The 20,188-nt window shown below is 36.9% G+C and overlaps 1 protein-coding gene and 1 long non-coding RNA gene across 3 annotated transcripts in view; one reads left to right on the top strand and one right to left on the bottom strand.

Annotated features, from left to right (window-relative positions):
* TRPC4 (transient receptor potential cation channel subfamily C member 4) overlaps positions 1-20,188 on the bottom strand; it is a 115,886-nt gene that overhangs the window by 29,818 nt on the left and 65,880 nt on the right. For both annotated transcript variants that reach the window (XM_089899659.1, XM_022574682.3), the window contains one exon: positions 4,624-4,763. In XM_089899659.1, coding sequence (XP_089755785.1) covers positions 4,624-4,763 — 140 coding nt within the window. Of the gene's footprint in view, positions 1-4,623; positions 4,764-20,188 lie in introns of those variants that run through there.
* Positions 13,675-20,188, top strand: part of LOC111175256 (uncharacterized) — a 47,135-nt gene continuing 40,621 nt past the window's right edge. Inside the window, exon 1 of the long non-coding RNA XR_002644672.3 lies at positions 13,675-19,272. This is a non-coding gene — a long non-coding RNA (uncharacterized LOC111175256). The remainder of the gene's footprint in view (positions 19,273-20,188) is intronic.

Genomic DNA, 20,188 nt, shown 5'->3' with positions numbered 1-20,188 from the left:
GCACTATTTAGACGAATGGTGCTATGAAAAACTCCAGCAAGACTGTTAAAATAAACGATCTTATTCCTAATCATTGTGATTTTTGAAAATATTATTTATATTACACAGTGGTCGAGGCATAGGAATTTAATCATTTCTGCCAAATGGCTGAAGATAAATATGAAACAAGTTGTACATAGGGACAGGGACTGAGTAAATTTAGGAGAAAACCAGTCCTAATGAAGATAAAGTAACATTTTCTAAGTGTGCCCAGGCATCAAAAAGCTCTGAATTAACTAACATTTTATACATGGTGAGAAGAGGAAATGATTGACAAACCTTCTCCTTCAAAAAATTCAGAGCAAATTAAAAAAAAAAAAGCTACAATCTCTGAGTTGTGAAATGCTAATGAATTGAGGCATTTAAGGCAGCGCCACAAAGCCTTGCACAGAAGGAGGACAGTACTGAAATCTCATGAACTTCTGTGCTGTCTTTGTACAATATAATGCTGTTGCATTTTAATAAAAATTAAAAACTGAGTGCTTATATTAAGCTGTATTCTATGTGTTTATTAATGTAATCTTCACAAACATTCTCTGGGACTTGATTATTCCTGTCATTTTACAGGTAAGAAAGTTGAGGCATCGATTAAGTAACTTACCCCACATCACACTGGTAGGAAGTGGTATAGGCAGCAGTCATATGGATCATAGCCCAGACCATGGTTTTGGCTAGAATGACCCTTTTGTATGTTAAAAAAAAAAAAAAAATCTCCTCCAGGTGGATGAATTGCAAAAGGATAAACCAAATAAGGAAGAATTGCCCTTCTGCCAGACCTATTCTAAGAGGTTTTCCCCCTGAAGACCAATTATGGAAGGGTTTCCCTCTTTGTGGGCTGACAGTTCTTTTGGTCTGGATCCATGGCTTGGCCAAAATCACCGAGGGTTAGATTTTTGCTACCATTTATGCACCTGCAGGCAGAAGATAGAACCTGGGCAATTTCAGTCGAGATCCCAGTTATAACTCCTTGGTCATCTTGCCTGATCCATGAGAAGTGAGCTATTTGCCGGGGAGAAGCATCGAGATGATCCCATCCACCTCATCCTTCATAATAACAAATCAACTACCTTGTGGATCTTACCTCCTAATTAAAATCTAAAGCCTCTCCTGTGTCCACTGCTCTGCTTCAGACATTCATCATCATTTGACTCATCCTCTGCTTTTTAAACCTCATTAATGGTTCCTCTTTATTTATAGGGTCCAAATTCTGTAGCACGATTTCAAAAGTCCTTCGCATGCTCTTCCCGCCCCCATTTCCCTGGATCATCCCTCTGAGATCTGACCTCCTTCACCCTCTCAGACTTTTGCACGTTTTGTCTCTTCTCCCTAGAATGCTCATGGACACGATAGGTGCCTACTCACTCTGTCCTCTGAATAGTTTCAGGACACTGCCAGCAAAAGTTAGTTCCTTCCTTGATGCCAGCGTGGCCCCTGTTGTAGACTTTATCACACTGTAAGGCCTTCATGTGCATTTCTCTTTCCTTACTGAACTGGTTGGAGGCAGGGGCTATATCTCAGGCATCTCTGCATTCTCAGCAAACAGATGGAAAGCTGATTTCTTAGTGTGACCCCATAAATTCTTATTGCTTGATTCACATAATGACTGTTTGCCTTGTTTATAGCAGTCTATTTTTGTACACAAATAAAGCACCTTTTCCTGAAATAGCGAGTTGTAAGTTATTAAAAATTAGCATAAAAATTGAATGATAGAACAAAAGAAGATGAAGACGGGTGAATCGGCAAATCAGCATATCACAGACTCCCAAAGTAGGTGCTCTTTTGACTATTACCATCATTTAACAGATGATACAGTTGAGGCCCACATTAAATAACTTGCCCCAAATCAGACAGATTGCAAGTGGTAAAGGCAGTCCTAATCCAGAGCTCAGACTCCTTTTCAACTAAAAAAAAAAGCAAATGAAAAGACACAATAAAGACATTACAAAAGGCAAGTCCAGTGGACCAATAATATATGAAGAAGGAGGAAACAGCAGTAGAAGGGAAAGGAGAAAAACTAATCATGCACGCTTACTCTGTAACCAGCACTTTAAATGTATGCACTCATTTACTCCTCATACTAACCACATAAGGCAGAAATTGTTATTCTCCTTATTTTATAGGTGAGGCACAGAGAGTAGAAGAAACAGACCCAAGTTCACATAACTAGTAAGTGATAAAAGAAAACTGAGCCCAGGAAACCCAAGTCTAAAGTGCAGCCATTCAGGACTTCCCTGGTGATGCAGTGGTTACAAATCCGCCTGCCAACGCAGGGGACACGGGTTCAAGCCCTGGTCCGGGAAGATCCCACATGCCCCAGAGCAGCTAAGCCCGTGCGCCACAACTACTGAGCCTGTGCTCTAGAGCCTGCGAGCCACAAGTACTGAAGTCCATGTGCCTAGAGCCTGTGCTCCGCAACAAGAGAGGCCACCACAACTAGAGAAAGCCCACACACCGCAAGGAAGACCCAATACAGCCAAAAATAATAAATAAATACATAAATAAATAACTTTATTTAAAAAAAAAAGTACAGCCATTCAAACACTACCCACACAACTCAAGTTTTGGTCACACAAACTAATCATTCAGAAAGAACATTTCATCATCTATATTTACAATCCTAACTGAACTCCTATGGCCAAAGCACATAAACAAACTATGTATTTCCCGAAGAGTCCATGGTATTTACATATTGTCATCAGAGGTAATTTCTGTCTACTTTTCTATCTCCCTTTTTCCCCCCTCTTTCTTTTCTTCTTCATCACTTGGGGTGGGTGAGTTGAATTTTTAACATAAATTTTCCCTTTGTGTAGTATAAAGAAAAATACAGGTGAAAAACTTACAACATTTTAAGAAAATTCAAATTCAGTATCTAAAACCATTAGGCCAAAAATCCATAAGTATCCATTAATTCATGTAACTGTACCCAGTATATACCAGAGGTTTTATATATATATATATATATATATATATATATATATATATAAAATATATGTTTTATAAGTAAACACCATATAAATAAGACCTGTAAAAATATTATGTTTCTTAGTATAAATATTGTATGAGAGAGGATCCTTTTGGCATCAATCCCATGCTTCTCTGAGCTGCTGAATAGAATTTTACAGTCCAGGGCTATTCAAAGTGTCTTCCTTAGACCAGTTACATCAATATCACCTGATGAATTTGCAAGAAATGCAAATTTAGGCCCCTCCTTAATACTCCTGATTCCTGGGAATGGAGAAGAGGAATCTGCTTTAGCAAGCTTTCCAAGTGATTCTTAGCACCTGAAAGTTTGAGAAGAACTGCTATAGTCATGTAATATTAGAATTTTATAAGTGCACAGGACCATAAAAAACAGATGTATTACTTTTTAGTAGAGAGATGTCCAAACCAACTTTATAGATATACTTAAAGATCATTACAGAAGAAAGAAGAATTGGAAGGATATGCATTTCAAAACAGATGTCCATCTCCTACACAGATGCAAAACCTCCTTGGTTAACACAAAACCTTCTGTCATCTTCAGAAGGTCTCAAGGCCATTCACCTTAATGCAGATAGGAAAAATTATCAAATCATGTTTCCATTCTTAAAACACAGCTTGCTTTCCATGAAAGTGGTAGAAAATGCTTTTCCTTAATGTTTATATGAGCGCTGGAGACATTTTAGTTGAACAATTCAGGAAACAACTTTGGGCAATTTTGACCCTGTTATAGCTGAAAATTGCAGGAGTCGACTTAGGACAAGACTACAGGAATAAGAATTCACTTACATGTTAGCATTTCCTAGCTCAGCTCATTAGATGGCATGAATTATTCATGTACAATTCAATTAAACACTGTTTATTTTTTACTAATTCACTCATCATTTTGACACAAATTTTTTTAAAAAGGAAGCGAAAAAGAAAGGCAGGAAGGAGGAGGCAATAATATAATACTTTGGTTTGAAAAACATCCCCCAAAGTACAAAATAATCCCAATTGTCATTGCAGAACAAAAACATTTTATGTAAATTATGTGGTTTGGGATAAGATTGATGTTGTAAGAAATGCGGGGGAGTATGGGTGTGTGAGATTTCAGCACTGTCATATTGAATGGGGTGAGAAGAAAAAAATTATATTCTGCTCTAATTATATCAAACTATATTAGTTTAAACTGAAATAATAATTTCAATGCTTTGAAAGAGTAATATTTTGATCTGTCTATGTAATTTTATCGGTTAGTTGTAACTGATAAAAATAGATTTTGGTTGCCGAAATTCGAACAGTGTTTGAGGTAGAATTTCATTAGAAATGGAAAGGATTAGAAACGAGAGCAGCTACTGTGAATCACTTTGAGGCATCATTCAATTTAGATGCAAGAAAATTGGGTGACGACTTCTATTTGGAAATCTATTAAAATTTGTTTTATGACTATAAACTGTGTATTATCTATGTCTTTTATTCTTATCTCTCAATAAAGTCATGAGATGATGAATTTCACATACAGATAATGCTCTAGGTAACATTATTAATAAAAATAATAGTAGTGGAAGGTATATCGATACTTATCAGAACTTATGCTTTACCAATAACATAAACAATAGTTACCTTTACAAATGCAACGATTTTCAAGGAGATTGTTGCTAGATATAAGGAGTTCATCACAAAATCCATTAGATTCCACCAATCGTGGATGTAATCTTGAAGTCCACCATCCCACATTTGTTTAATTTCTCCCCATATAAAACCTGCAATTATAGAAAGATTCACATAAGTGTGATTTTTCAGTCAAATCACTAAAAACAGAGATCTATAATTAGGAATTAGAGAATCTTGGAGCTTCCAGAGACTACATAGTTACTCTAAATGCAATACCTATTTTTATAGGTAGTAATAATTGAGTCCCAGTCAGATTTTAAAACTTTCAGGACATTTAGCTAATTTGTAGAGAATTCTCTTGGGGCAGCTTCACTTTCTTTTATCCATTTGATAAATTAATAAGGTTGTGCAGTTTTGAACCAAACTATAATTCCTCTATACCTATATATCTTTCTCTGGAAAATATCATAACATTTATTTGTAAACAGATACTTGAAGATATTTTTCCTCCCAAATCAAAATGACTCAAAGATTTATGAAAGAACAGTGTATCTAGTGAACATAACTGGCTTAATGCCTTTAAGCAGGGTACTTTGTGGTGTTTTTGTAAGCACTTAACACCTTCAGAGATCTGATTTCAGTTCTGGACAGAAGACGATTATAGCATTCATACTTCAGTAAAAGACCTTATATCTAGCAGTAGCTTTAAAGCAATATCCAGAGAAAATAAAAATCACTTTCCTTTATCATGGTCATGTTTTTAATAGGAAAGATTTTATTTTCAAATATTAGAAAGCACTTAAAAATATCACTGTATATCATTATTCTATTTCCATAATCGTATTAAATTTTTATAAATCTATTTTTACAGCCTAATGATGAGAAAGAAAAATATCAAAATATCTAGAATCAGGAAATATTAAAAGGATAAATATGATTTTAAAGCTATATTAAAGCAAGAAAACAACAAGACTTTTAAGGTAATGATAGTTTGAAACATCGAATGTGGGTAGCACAGAGTTTCATATCTGTCCTACACTAAAAGCAAGAAAAAGTCATATAACTATAGAATTATGACTTTTCATGAATCCATCAGAGAGGTGAGAAACCAAGGAGCCTATACTTCAAAGAAAAACAGGTTCCTGTAAAGAGAGTGACGAGGTGAGCATTAGCTCCCCTGTGGCAGAGTGCAGGGTAAGAAACACTGGCGTCAGGCTTCCCTGGTGGCGCAGTGGTTGAGAGTCCACCTGCCGATGCAGGGGACACTGGTTCGTGCCCCAGTCTGGGAAGATCCCACATGCCGCGGAGCGGCTGGGCCCATGAGCCATGGCCGCTGAGCCTGCACGTCCGGAGCCTGTGCTCCGCAACGGGAGAGGCCACAACAGTGAGAGGCCCGCGTACCGCAAAAAAAAAAAAAAAGAAACACTGGCATCATACAAGAGAGAAGGACAATTTCAGAAAACCTTCTTAAACAAACTTCTAAAGACTAAGTGTGAGCTAGTGTGAGAGGACAGAACCCCTGGGACACAGACACAGGGGGGCGTCCACTCACTAGTAAGCTCATCTCCATAGACCTCAGCACTGCTCAAGAGGCTGGTTCTGGGGGCAAGGCACAAAGCCCTACCCAAGCTCCTCTCCCCTATGAAGCAGAACATGTTAGCCCTGTGGGAGAAGCAGAAAACAGTCCAGGGCCTAGAGTTTATACTAATATCCTTAGAGGCTTCCTACCACAGGAGGAAGGGCAGGAAACTCTCTTCGGCACATGACCTGCACAGTTTTACTGCCTTGAGAAGGAAGATTTGGATCACTGAGAAGCTCCACCCCTGATGCCCAGGTGTAGTTTTACCTAAGTCTGACCCTAGACCTGGACAACAGACAAGCTTCCTGCCTCACATCACCAGGCTGACAAACACCGAGTAAGAAGCAGAAGCTGACAACCACTAGAGGAGTGGCAAACATATGGATAGAAAGTCCCTCAGAGGCAGAGGTGCTCAAGGAAGGCCAAAAGCTGTGGGTGGAGCAGGAATTCTGATAATAATCCTCTTCCCCACTTGTCTTAGTCTGTTTAGGCTGCTATAACAAAGCATCATAGATGAGTTGTTTTATAAACAACAGAAATTTACTTTTCATAGATCCGGAGGCTACAAGTCTAAGATCAGGGTATCAGGGTCAGGCTCTGGTGAGGGCCCTCTTTCATGTTGCAGACTGCTGACCTCTCTGTGGATCCTCACTTGGCAGAAAGAAAGCGAGCTAGCTCTCTGGTCTGTTCTTATAAGGGCACTAATCCCATTCTTGAGGGCTCCACGCTCATGACCCAATTGCCTCCCAAAGGCTCCACCTCCAAAAACCATCACATTGTGAGTCAGGATTTCAGTGTGTGACTTTTGGGGGCGGGGGGAGAAAGATTTGTAGCCCATAACACCACTCTAAGCAGAAGTGTATGGTAGGCTGAAACTGATTGTAGCAACAATGAAACCCAAACCCAGCTCAGCTCCTGATTATAATGTGTCAAATTCCTGCACTAATGTTCTAGCAGAAGAGGTATGTCCATTTTCAAGCATAAATGCTATACACTTCTGTCTAGCCTTCTGCATAGGCAGAATAAATACCCTCACAAAATACACACATATGAGCACATGAACACCGTGTTACATCATACTCAAGCTGTTCAAAAAAAGATAAAGAAAAATTATTGAAGACATCACAGGGAGGGGGTGGGTGGAAATAAAAGACGTGTTGCATACAAAGGAAGAAATATAGGACTGATATCAAACTGATTGTCTGAAACCACGCAGGACAGACTGACATCATTAAAGTGCTGAAAAGAAAAAGAAGTCAATCCAGAATTCTATACACAGCACAAATATCTCTAATAAATGAAGGGTAGTGAAAAACTTTTTTCAGACAATCAAAAATTCAGACAGAGACCCATGCTACAAGAAATGCTAAAGGGATATTTTTTAGGCAGAACGTATATGATATTAAACAGAAATTTAGGTTTATAAAAAGAAATAAAAATCTCTATTCAGGAACTGTTAAAATGAATATAAAATAGTTTTTCTTATTTCAAATTGCTCTAACAGATCATTGACTGCATAAAGCAAAAATAGCATATAGCAAAAATGTATTGTGGTTTATAACATGTATAACATATGTAAAGGTAAAACATATGACAACATTAGCACAGAAGATGAGGAAGAGGAATTAGAAACATACTATCATAAGGTTCTTATACTACATGTAAAGCAAAATATTATTTGAAGTTTGACTGTGATAAATTAAATTTTACATTGTAAATCCTAGGGCTTTCTCTCAAAATATTTTTAAATGCATAAATAGAGATGTTCACATAGAATAAAGATGCAAAACATAACTATATGACAATTCATCGATAGGTTAAACATAAATGAATAACAATGTTACCATGAAATACTAATTCAAAAAAACTTAGATGGTTATATTAATGTAAGACTAGATATATTTCAGAAGAAGTGTTACTGGGTATGTACAGGGATATAACATAGGATAAAAAGGTCAAATCACTCTGAAGACAGAACAGTCCTAAATATGAATGCAGCTAACAAAATAACCTGATAATGCAAGATGCCATAGAATTTAAATACAAATAGAGAAAGGTACAATTATAGTCTTTACTTTTCCTCTCTATAAGTAAATGAATCAGTAGGCAGAAGTTTAGTAAGAACATAGAAGTTCTGAACAACACTATCAACAGTCTGAAAATAGCAGGAGATAACACATATATATGGAATCTAAGAACAAAAAAAAAGGTCATGAAGAACCTAGGGGTAAGATGGGAATAAAGACACAGACCTACTAGAGAATGGACTTGAGGATGTGGGGAGGGGGTAGGGTAAGCTGGGACGAAGTGAGAGAGTGGCATGGGCATATATACACTACCAAACGTAAAATAGATAGCTAGTGGGAAGCAGCCGCATAGCACAGGGAGATCAGCTCGGTGCTTTGTGACCACATAGAGGGGTGGGATAGGGAGGGTGGGAGGGAGGGAGACGCAAGAGGGAAGAGATATGGGAATATATGTGTGACTGATTCACTTTGTTATAAAGCAGAAACTAACACACCATTGTAAAGCAATTATACTCCAATAAAGGTGTTAAAAAAAAAAAAAGAAAATAGCAGAAGACATTTTTTTCAAGTGCACATGGAACATTCACTAAGATAGACTATGTAACTTCAACATATTTATACATGTTGAAATGTTTAAATGTTTACCATGACAACATAGCAAACAAAAACTCAATTATAAAATGTACCTCAAAATCCCCAAATATTTTGCAATTAAATAATATGCTTCTGATAACTTTTGGTTAAAGAGAAATTAACAGAATAATTAGATAATATTTTGAAATGATTACAAATGAAAATACAACTGAAAGTTCTGTGATGCAGTTAACACAGTAGAGTAGAATGCTTAATTAGAAAACAATAAAGGTCTCAAATCAGTGATCTCAGCTTCAACGGTGACACTGGAAAGAAGAGCAAATTAAACCCAACACAAACAGAAGAAAGAAAATTTTAAAGCAGAAATCAATAAATTTTAAAATATAAAACTTGAGAAAAGTCAATGAAAACAGAATCTAATTCTCTGAAATGGTCACTAAAATTGATAAAACTCTAGCTAGAATGGTCAAGAAAAAAAAAAGAAGATATAAATGATCCATATCAGAAATGAAAGAAGGGACATAAATACAGATCTTACAGGCTTCATAAGGATAAGTGATAAAATGAACTTGATACTCATAAATTTCACAACTTAAATGAATTGGACATTTTCCCTGAAAGACATAACCTTCCTAACTCACATAAGAGGACATAGAATAACCTGAATTGTCCTATATTCATTAAAGAAAATGAATTCATAGTTAAAAACCTTCCAGCAAAGAAAAATTCAGGTCCAGTTCCTTCATGGTGATTCTACCAAACATTTAAGGAAAAAATAATGCCAGTGCTAATCAAACACTTACAAAATTACAAGAAAAAATGTTTAAAAAGTATGTATTATTCTGATAAAAAGTCATACAAAAATAATACAAAGAAAACTACACGCTAATAACCCTTTGAATATACATAAAATCCTCAACAAATATTAGTAAATTAAATACAGTAATATATAAACTTAATAATAAGTCATGACCAAATGCTGTTTTTCCCAGAAATGCAAGATTGTTTGAAAATTTAAGAATCAATGTAATTTGTCACATCAACAGATATTTTGGGAAAAAAATCTTTTCATTAAATGCAATAAATCTTTTCAATAGATACAATAAATTCATTTGACCAAATTCAACATCCATTCATGACAAAAACTTTCAGCAAAGTAAGACTAGAAGGAAAATGTCTTGATTTGATAAAGGACATCTATAAAAATCTAAACTACCATCATACTTATTTTGTAAAGGGCCAGAAAATAAATAATTTAGGCTTTGCAATTAATGAATGAGTGTGGCTTTGTTATAATGAAACTATTTATAAAAACTGTCAAAGGTCCAGATTTGGCCTACTGGGCCACAGTTTGTCCTATATCTTGATTGTGGTGGTGCTATATGATTGTATGTGTTTGTCAACATTTTATATACCTGTGCCCTAGAAAAAAAAATTTTAAAGTAGTGGCAGCAAAAATTTAAAATAGTAAAAAATTTAAAATATTTAAAAGTAGTGGCAGCAAAAATTATGAGAGATTGATGCTGGACAATGGAAATACGGTTAGATTAAAAATAAAGAAATATAATAAAGTATCAATTGTGATATATTGCTGATAGATGTGTTTGAAAATTTGCACAATAGAACTTGGGAAGAAATAAAAATATATTAGTCCATAATTATTTAGTGAAAACTAGCAATAGTTATTTAATATTATTAATGAAGTTTTATTTTAAAATTTTGTCACATTTAAATTAAGAACCCAGATGAGGACTGATTTCAGTTGAATTAAATATAGAGTGCATTTTAAAGTCTGCTGTAGACCGCAGCTTTATTCTAGATTTGTTGTTTATATCCAGCTTCCCCTTTGAAGTTTCTTTCATAAATAAATCTCTCTTGAGAACTCAGATAAAATTGGGCATATTTGAGGAGGTGATAATGATCACTGACTCCTTATTCAAGAAAGGAATATATAAGATCTGAATAAGATGTGATACACGCACTGATTTTATAGCTTGTGGGAAACTTACAATTTATATTATCCAATGAGGAAAAATGCTCGGTACTCATGGAAATACTCTCCTCTCGCACATTCGTGGTGCTTTTTCCTACTGAGCCTGGGTACAGTCTCAGAATCCAGCACGCAGCCACGACCTACATAAGAAATCTAAGGCCCCAAAAGGCCGTGTGACTAAAGCCAGTTAGTGGAGAAACCAGAACAGGGTACCAGTCTCCTTAGGCAGTGCTCTTAGACAATATTTTCTTACTCCTGAGATTTCACAATGGAGCTTATTTGTTTTGTTTTGCTTGAAACTTTGCCAGTTCCCAGAGATGAGGCAATGTGAGCATTGCAATCGTTGATTGAACAAATGCATTCAAGTTCACTTTCATCAGAAGGCATAGTGATAATGTCAGGTGAGTGAAGTGCCAGGCTCAGCTCAACTAGTAATCAGCTTTGTAATCTTAGCCAGTAGTCTCGTCCTTCTAGGTTTCAGTTATCTCACTTCAAAAAAAGAAAGGTTTGGATTATCACAGAATTCTATAGATAGAATCATACAAGAAGTATAATTCTACCTTAATGGTATAAATAAACCAGACACTGATTCTTCCTGTTTGAATTATCAATATTCTATGAAAATCAGTCATCACAATAGCTGACATGAGAGATTAAAAACTTTTCTGTACCAGAGGGCACACACCAGCTTTGGTCTGCCCCAGAAAGCAGAAATTGGATCTATGATATGAAAGTTACAGAATGGAACCTTCTTGCCCAATGTAAGGGGGATTCTCTGGCAGAGTTGTCCCCAAACTGGAATGGATCACCGTTTGAGGTTACGATTCCAATGCAGAGCCTGGAATGTCTTTGATCAGTCATACTCCAGAGAAATTCTAGCAATGAGTGGAGACTTGTTCCACTGGACCTCTAAAGGTCATTCCAACTTTATGAATTTGTGATTCTGGTGTTTTCAAATTTTGTATGTATTTTAAAATGAAATATATTTAAAAATACCTACTAACCAACAAGAGGGTTTATATTTTATTTCCCTTTATAGATAAATTGTATCTCTTTTTTTGCTTCTACCCAACTGGAAAGCCAAATGGGATTATTAACAGTCACCAAAATACGGAACTTCAAATATTTTGTGGGTAATTATGTAAAAGAGTAAAGACACCAAAACTAACTGCTTTAGAGGGGAAGGAGGTATGAAGAAGCAGTTAGGAGCTCAGTAGAAAGCAGCATTTTAACCTGGAGCCCCTTAATATCTGAGCAGACTCTGTTCCTATTAGACAGGTTCAAGGACATGACACTTCAATAGATGACCTCTAAGGTTTCTGAAGAAGAGTCAAAACAAAAACTCACAATTCGGATATATTACAGTTCCTTTGGAGTTCAAAGAATAGACATAAAATCTAACTTTCTGAATTACACAAAAATTATATTACTTCTGACTTTGGAAAGGCACAACTGTATGGAAAAAACAGAGATCCTGATGAAATTGAGGACTTAGCCCACTGTTTTTTCAACCTGCACTGTAAATGAGACTGTCAGTCAGTGCTGGTTGGCTAATGGGGTTTGGGATCTTTTGTTTTCAAAGCACCAGATTGTAGGATCACTTCCTACAGCTGTTTGGATCACTTCCTGTATCACCACATCCTTGTTTGATGACATTGATTTCTATTTGTTATGAGCACGTTAGTGAAATACCAAGTTTCCTCTCTTCTGGCAATATTCACCGAAATTTTAGAAGAAACAAGCCTTTAGAAAAACTAGAAGGTGCTATTAACTGGCTGAAAAATGCATCCAGATAGTAAACTATTCATGGTAACTAAAAAACGACTAAAGCAAACAAAGCTTGAGGGAGCTTCTGTCAGAAAATGTTTGTGCTGGTCCCACAATGGGAACATTTCAAAGTTATTCTCTGCTGTTTATAAACAGGTGACATGATTTCTCAGCGTGGTGGTGGAAGTCTAATTACAAGCATTGATGTAAGACTGCAGGGACCAGCCACAGAAAGATCGCAGTGCCAATGAGTCAGAGAACTTCCTTTAAAAAATATTTGTGGATGCCTGGAAGTTTGGGCTGTTTTTTTCTACCTTTCCCATAACAGTTTTCACCAGGGCTATCTGAGTATTCTGTTATATCCCATCACGTGAAGCTGGCTGTGGGGAGCGGATGGAGCAGGCAGACCTCCGATGCTGCATTTAGCAGCTTCGATTTCACGTGAGAAATGTGTAGTTCTGCACACAGACCTCTTGCCTCTCCTTTCTTGCTGTCAGTATTTACACGAAGAGTAAATAACCCCAAGCAAAGAGCAAGTCAGCTTTTCACCTGCGACACCTCTGAGGGCTTTTTACAGCAGCCCCAGAGCTAGTCGAGGGATCTGGCCTTGGAAGTCCCTTGACAGAACACTGAAATCCATGCTGTGGCACCAAATCAATGAAGATAAAGGCAACAAAAAAGAATTCTTCTTCACTGGAGGGCTTTATTCCCTCCCCAAGTCAGGAAACAAAAAGGTAGTTTCTTGTCAAAATTCTGCTTTTGTTCAAAAAGAAATCTAAATGCAGTTATTTTACTCAGTAGAGACTCACATTATGCCAGACCCATAAGAGGCACTAAGTTAAGGGGCGGCTGCTACGGTCTCAGCGTTATTCTTAAAACCCAAACAAAGATAAAGAGCCTCAAGTATCCAGTCTCTGAAGAGAGCGTCCAGAAGACTGTAGCCCTTCCCGCTGGGGATTCCTAAGAGGGGTGAGGACCATATCTGCTACCAGCCTCCTACCACACTCTAACCCATGGGTTATACAGAGAGAACGCTGGGAAGAGGGGCCCAGAGAGCTGTGAGCTCAGGGCACTACAGTTCGGGTGCTAGCGACCTCACCAGCACCGCCACCTCCCTAGGTCAAGTGTAGGAGACTCCACGAAAATGCCTCATAATGGTGGGGGGTTTCTGCAAGGAGAAGCTGGCTCTTATCGCCTGCTGGGGCGTCTTCCCAAGCACTTGGGCTGCTCATCTCTCACTTGGCTTGCACTTCAGGGAAAACAGACAAACAGTGGGTCTTGGCAGCTGGGGAGCTGGCAGCAGCCTGGCCCCTTGCCATCTGAGGTAGTAAGGTTTTGTGATCTCTTGGGGGAGCTAGTGCTTATCACAGGAAGAAGCTGGGCTTTAGCCATCTTGTTCTCCTGCCCTTGCTAGGGTCACAGGACCCATAAAGGGGCCAACTGCTGGTTATGAGTTCCCAGACTGGAAGATGTCAGGCAGAGCTGAAACTCGGATTCAGAGAACTATGTAGTGTGCAGGTACACAGAACCCTCTAAAGAACACTCATGGACCCATCAGGAGAGTCAGAGGGTCAAGACCTGTCACATAGGCCACTCAGTATAAGCCAGAGATGCAGACAACCAACAAGGGAAGAGCTGTGACCAGGGTACCAAGGAGGTAAAGAAGACTTCTAACTTTTCCTGACATCCTTCTTGCCTGCAGAAACCAAGCAATGGGGAGAACAGAAAAAGTCTATGTCCCTCCTTCCATTCCAGTGTTGGGGTTGAAGGATGAGCAAAAAATGAATATTTCCGGGTCCTTTGATACACGTGTCAGGCCTTTGTGGGGAAGAGGAGAGCTTTCAACTGATGGTAAGCTTCCTGTTTTAAACTGAACTGGGACAACTTTTTAATAACTCAGAATTTCAGGAACTTGATGATATCTACTAGACAGATAGTGAAGGGAAAGGATATCTGGTGCAGGGTGGTTGGGAAGAGTGATTGGAAAAGGTTAAACCATTTCATGTTTAGATTCTAATGAGTCTCAATTCCTCAATAAAGCTGAAATCAGAACTAAATACGAAACCTGCATAAAATTTGGTTTCTAGAATTGTTTCTTAATCTTTAGTGTTTAAAGACCTCTGAAATTTCTGAATCAGTCAACCAAGGGGAGAATTCAAAATCTAAATTTTTCATAAAAAATTCACAGTGATTATGATTATAGTCAGCACACCACGTTTCAAGAAACACTGACTGAAAGGGACAGTGAATAGTCAAATATGCTTAGTTTGAAGACATCTAAAAACCCTTAAATTACTACAGTTTTGATAGCATCAATTTAACATTTAGAGGAAAAAAATTAGGAATATACAATTAAGGAAGTACACGTTTTGAAACTGTGCCAAGGAACGATACGATGCTAGTTTTCGATTAAGATGTAAAAAATGTAGAACTTTAGAATTCTAGTTCATCTGATTGCTTACGACATAAATGTAGTAACTTAAAAATCAAGCAAACTGTTTCTGTCAATGAAGTATTAGACTTTTTATAGGATTTCTGTTTAATTTAAAATTTTCCATGAGAACTAAGGCATTATATATTTATGTAGGTGGAAAAACAATGAATAAATATTCCTCAAGTCTTTTCTCAAGTCACCTTTTCAATGAGTGGCAGTAGTTGCTTAATAAATATTTTTGAATGAGTGATTATTAATTTTTCACTATGAAGATTACCACTTTCCACCTACTATAAGCTTCTATTTTTGAAACAATTATGTGCAAAAGAAATATAATTATCTCTTTACATCTCCTGAAGACCCGCTACACACACACATACATATACACACCAATGAAAGGTTAAAAAATTAATGATATCCCTGGAAGCAAGGAAATTTAGCTTTAGGTCTTAGCAAGTGAACATGGAAACTAAAAGGGAAGCATCTCAAGGTCATGGCAAAGGACTTTATTCTTTCTTTCTTAGAATAGAAATTGCTTCTGTCAGTATTAGGGAACCACTTATAATGCATGTGTTTTAGAACAGAGACCGGTGGTGGAGATGAAGCTGGAGGGTCCTGCTGATGTGATGCTGATGGCAACGGTAAGTTCGCTATATTAACAAGCATCACCTTCAATAGGAAATTATATCAAGTGTGTATCTCAAAGAGCGTTGCATCTTTAATAAATTAGAAATGTGGTCCACTCAAATTTGACCTTTGTAAAGACTTAAGTTGGTAAACAGAGGCAGAGAAAACAGGAAAGAAGTCTGTGGATGGAAACTTGAGTTCTTGGGCTGTTTTTGCCCCTTTAAATTCCATTTCTCACACTCCAAGGGCAGTATTTATGGAGGATAAAGGCTCTAGCTCTGGAGTTAGACTAACTGGAGTTTGAATCTAGTATCTACCATTTGTTAGCTCCTTGAACCTAGGAAAGTGATCTCACTTTTCTAAGCCTATTTCCTCTCTATTAAATGAGATACTAACATCATTTATTATAAATAAAGTGGAGTTGACTATGAAGTTCAAATAAAAACACACATTTGAATCACTTAGCACAGTGCCAAATTTCTTAGTTTCTATTGTTATTACCACCATCACTACTATTACCATTATTGTTAGTCTGAACTAACAGAAACCACTTCCAGCTTACCTCCAATCTTTTACTCTGACCCTCCCTCATTTCCTATGTACTCCTCTTTTCCTATCTTTTCTCCTCTTCCCTTGAACCATCAGAACCACGGTCGTCAAACATTCTCCCAAGGCCGGTAGATTTCACTTGTTGGTGCACCAAATTTGTATTGCATGTATGACCTAAAAGACTTAATTTTCTCTCCACAAAAGATGTCAATACTCTGTAATGGCTTATATGGGAAAAGAATCTAAAAAAGAGTGGGTATATGTATACGTATAACTGATTCACTTTTCTGTACACCTGAAACTAACACAACACTGTAAATCAACTGTACACCAATAAAAAGTATTAAAAAATAGAAAAGGAAGTCATTTGGTCAGCAATAGTATGTGCACACTGAACAATTTACAACTATATGAATATTTTGTTGTTTGAGATTTTACTGTGTTAGTCTTGATAAATCTTGGTAAAGATGACTTTAAAATTTCTTCCTCACAAATAAACAGGAAAATGAGAATTCTATGTCATGCTGCAATGATTATCTGGTTTTCTGGAAAATTAAAACTCCCTTTAAATTAATAAACGGATGTTCTGCAGCTGTGTTTGAGTTGTCTATATGTGTCTGAAGCTAGTTTGCTGAGGTGGTTAGAATACCTAGCCAAGGGAGAGAGTGGGGAAATCTATAGACTTGTTTCTTATAATTCTTAATTTGGGGGAAGATGGATATAATTGAAGGGTGAGGCTGAAAGTACAAGTACCTGAAGCCATGTGATCTTAATGCCTTTTAGACAAAAGATGAAGAAATGGTCATAGGAAAGAAAGAATATATATAGGATTGTTTGTCCCTGAGTCTTTATCTAGATGTGAACGTGATCACCGTTTTTCATTTTCCATTTGGCAGGCCTTGTTGAAATTTTCAGATTTGCTAATATCAACCCTTTAAAAGATAAAAATATAAAATAAATTATGAAAATGAGAGGCCAATTTTGTTGCAGAAAAATTGTTAAATAAGTATGTATTATAGGCAAGACATAGAATCTGGATCTTATGAGCAATTCTTAATTTATGCCTAGAAATTCACTAGAAGCTTTTTTTTTTGCGGTACGTGGGCCTCTCACTGTTGTGGCCTCTCCCATTGAGGAGCACAGGCTCCGGACGCGCAGGCTCAGCGGCCATGGCTCACGGGCCCAGCCGCTCCGGGGCATGTGGGATCTTCCCGGACCGGGGCACGAACCCACGTCCCCTGCATTGGCAGGCAGATTCCCAACCACTGCGCCACCAGGGAAGCCCTAGAAGCTATTTTTAACAGATCTCATATCTCTTCCTCTGATATATCTTTTCCTCAGCTCACCATTCTCAGCATGCACAGGTTTATATGCTATGTAATGATGGCATATTCTTAAGCACACACATAGTATCAAGTCGCTTCAGCAGCCATTCGGCAGGATTCTCATTGGGAACAAGGTATTTCCTGCTTTATTAATATGATAGCTTTCATTAACATTCTACTTCTTTTGTGGAAAATGTTATCAATTTCATATTCTTTTTGCTAAGTGATAACATAAGTCTACATCTGGATGTTTCATATATATGCACACTTTTTTTTTTGCAGGATAATAAGCTATGACACAAATTTAATTGTTACAGTTGAGTTATAATAGATTCTGTGGAAAAATCCAATCTAGTTTTGGGAAGGCTTTAAAAACTAGCATTCAAAAAAGTTTTTTTTTTTCACATTTTACTCCACATTATCTCCAGAAACAAATGACATCTACTGGAGTTAAAACTTCTGCTATAATTTAGATGAATTCTCATAATACGCATTCTACATATAACATGCTATATTTAGTTTGCATTTAAATTCTATATAAAAATGAGTTTCGCATATGAATATTATATTCATTTCATATCCTTAGTATTATATTATTAAAATCAAACCTTTAATAAATTAAGAGCCTTGGGGTCATGACACAACAGAATACAGAAGTAGCCATGTCTCTGATCTGACCCCAGGCTTCTTTTAATCCATCACAGTCTTCCCGGTGATACTTTCTCTCTAAACAATTGAAAAGCATAGCTCTGTTATCAGGCCATATGCATGCAGGATGAAACTGTTGTTTTACTTTTTACTCTAGTTCAAATGGGTAATTTGACAATCTGAGAAATATACTGGTGTCTATCTGTCTAGAATCTACCTTTCTACTGACAGAGTTCTAACGGAATTATCTGTGATTAGTTTTCTCTGTTGCTTAAAACTGTATCTCTCAAGATGACCAGAATTATAATTTTTATCCCTTTATCAGGCTTTTAAATTTCTTTGCTTATATGCTAAATTCATCCTGACAGCAAACTTAGGTAAGACGATCTCTAGAGGTTATTTGATGGGAGAAAAGAAGGGTTGATAACCTTCAATCTGAAGGAAAAATAATTCGAAAAGCTTTGCAAGAGATGAGCTACAATTTATCAATGACACCACAGCGAAAGGATATAAGGACCACTGTAGATTCTCTTCTAAAGATATCAAACTCAATAGACTTCAATTTATATAGTCAAAAAGATGTTGAACTTCAACAGGAAAGACAGTGAAAATAACACAGAAACATTATTCTCCACTGTACTAAATCACAAGGTATCTGGATCTGTAATGTTGTATAATCTTATTGCTGAAACACAGCAAAGTATATAACATGGAAATTCCCAAGCAAAAACCATACTTCTTCAGATAAAGTGATTGATTTGAGAGGATAAGCTTTAAAGTTAGAAAAATTTTCTATTCAAAAAAGTTGAAAATTTAAGATATAAAACAAGTAAAGCAAAAGTCTTTTTGCCAGGATAAACAAAATGAGAGGTATCAAAGTAATCATTTCCCTTAAACTACAGTATCATAGGTCTGGGAAAAATCTGAAAATGGAAGGAAAGGAAGTTTAATAAAATGAAAAAATATTTCTTTACAGAACAAGCAGCTCACAGAGGTGACATGAGTTGAAAACCTAAGTCGGTTCAAGGAGACTTGAGAAAAACCCATGCGCAGAACTTCATTCAGCCACTGGGAACATTAACATGATGAGGGAAACACAAGCCACACACTTCTCCGTAAGTCGTGAAGTCTTGTTATTATAAACCTAGAGCCTTACAATGCAGGGACCATGAAACGTACAGTCACTCACTTTACCAAACAGCAGGACTGAGTGAGGCAATATAGAAGGTTCATTGATATAGTCATCAGATGAGACCATGCTTTTTTTGCGTCTATCACACTTCTGGTAAAAGGTTAAAGGATTCCTACCCTGTTGTCTTTAGCCCTCTTCCCTCCACCCACCCCCTCTCCCCACCAACGAAAAGATCAATTTTCTCTGCGCCGATAATGATAGGTCCCCAGGACAGGATAACAGGACACAGTGGGACTGAAGAAGTTATCACTCTGAATCTTTCATCTTATTGATGAAAACACAGAAAATTCTGAGAGATTGTGTCCACCCATAATTTAATAGTCTCTCAGTGGTAGAACTTGGACATGTATTCAAATCCATTTTTCTTCTACAGCCAAATAACATGGAGAATACCCGTTATAATCATGACTCTAGCAAAGCACTTAGAACTCAGTCTTAGATACGAGGCACTCAGAATTCACCAGCCTTGATGAACAATCTGTTTTGACAGATCTATTTGATATAGAAACATTCTTTTTCTCATGCTCTGTTATTTAAGCAAGATGATCATTCATGGGTATTTTTTAAATTCTAGAACATCTCTTTTCATCCTAAAAATTCCCATATAAATGAACTCCCTCTGCAGGATATCTTCAGAAAAGGTTGCCTTTAGCAGCTACTTCTTTTGGCTGGAACTATAGTTCTCATAATTAAATTTATACCTTATTTAACCATTCAGCTGAAATTTGGATATGGTTTCTTCTAGCCAATTTTCATGGAAAATTATGTTACAAGTTTTGCATGTAGGAGGCAGCCAATGACTGTTTTACTTCTATGAATTATTCAAAGTTTGGAGCTTC

This window comes from Delphinapterus leucas, chromosome 18, assembly GCF_059928025.1.
Source record: "Delphinapterus leucas isolate spDelLeu-1000000601 "Yukka" chromosome 18, BTC_Dleu_Yukka2, whole genome shotgun sequence".
NCBI lineage: Eukaryota > Metazoa > Chordata > Mammalia > Artiodactyla > Monodontidae > Delphinapterus > Delphinapterus leucas.
The sequence above is the reverse complement of the archived record's forward strand: the minus strand, read 5'-3'. Positions and strand labels throughout refer to the sequence as shown.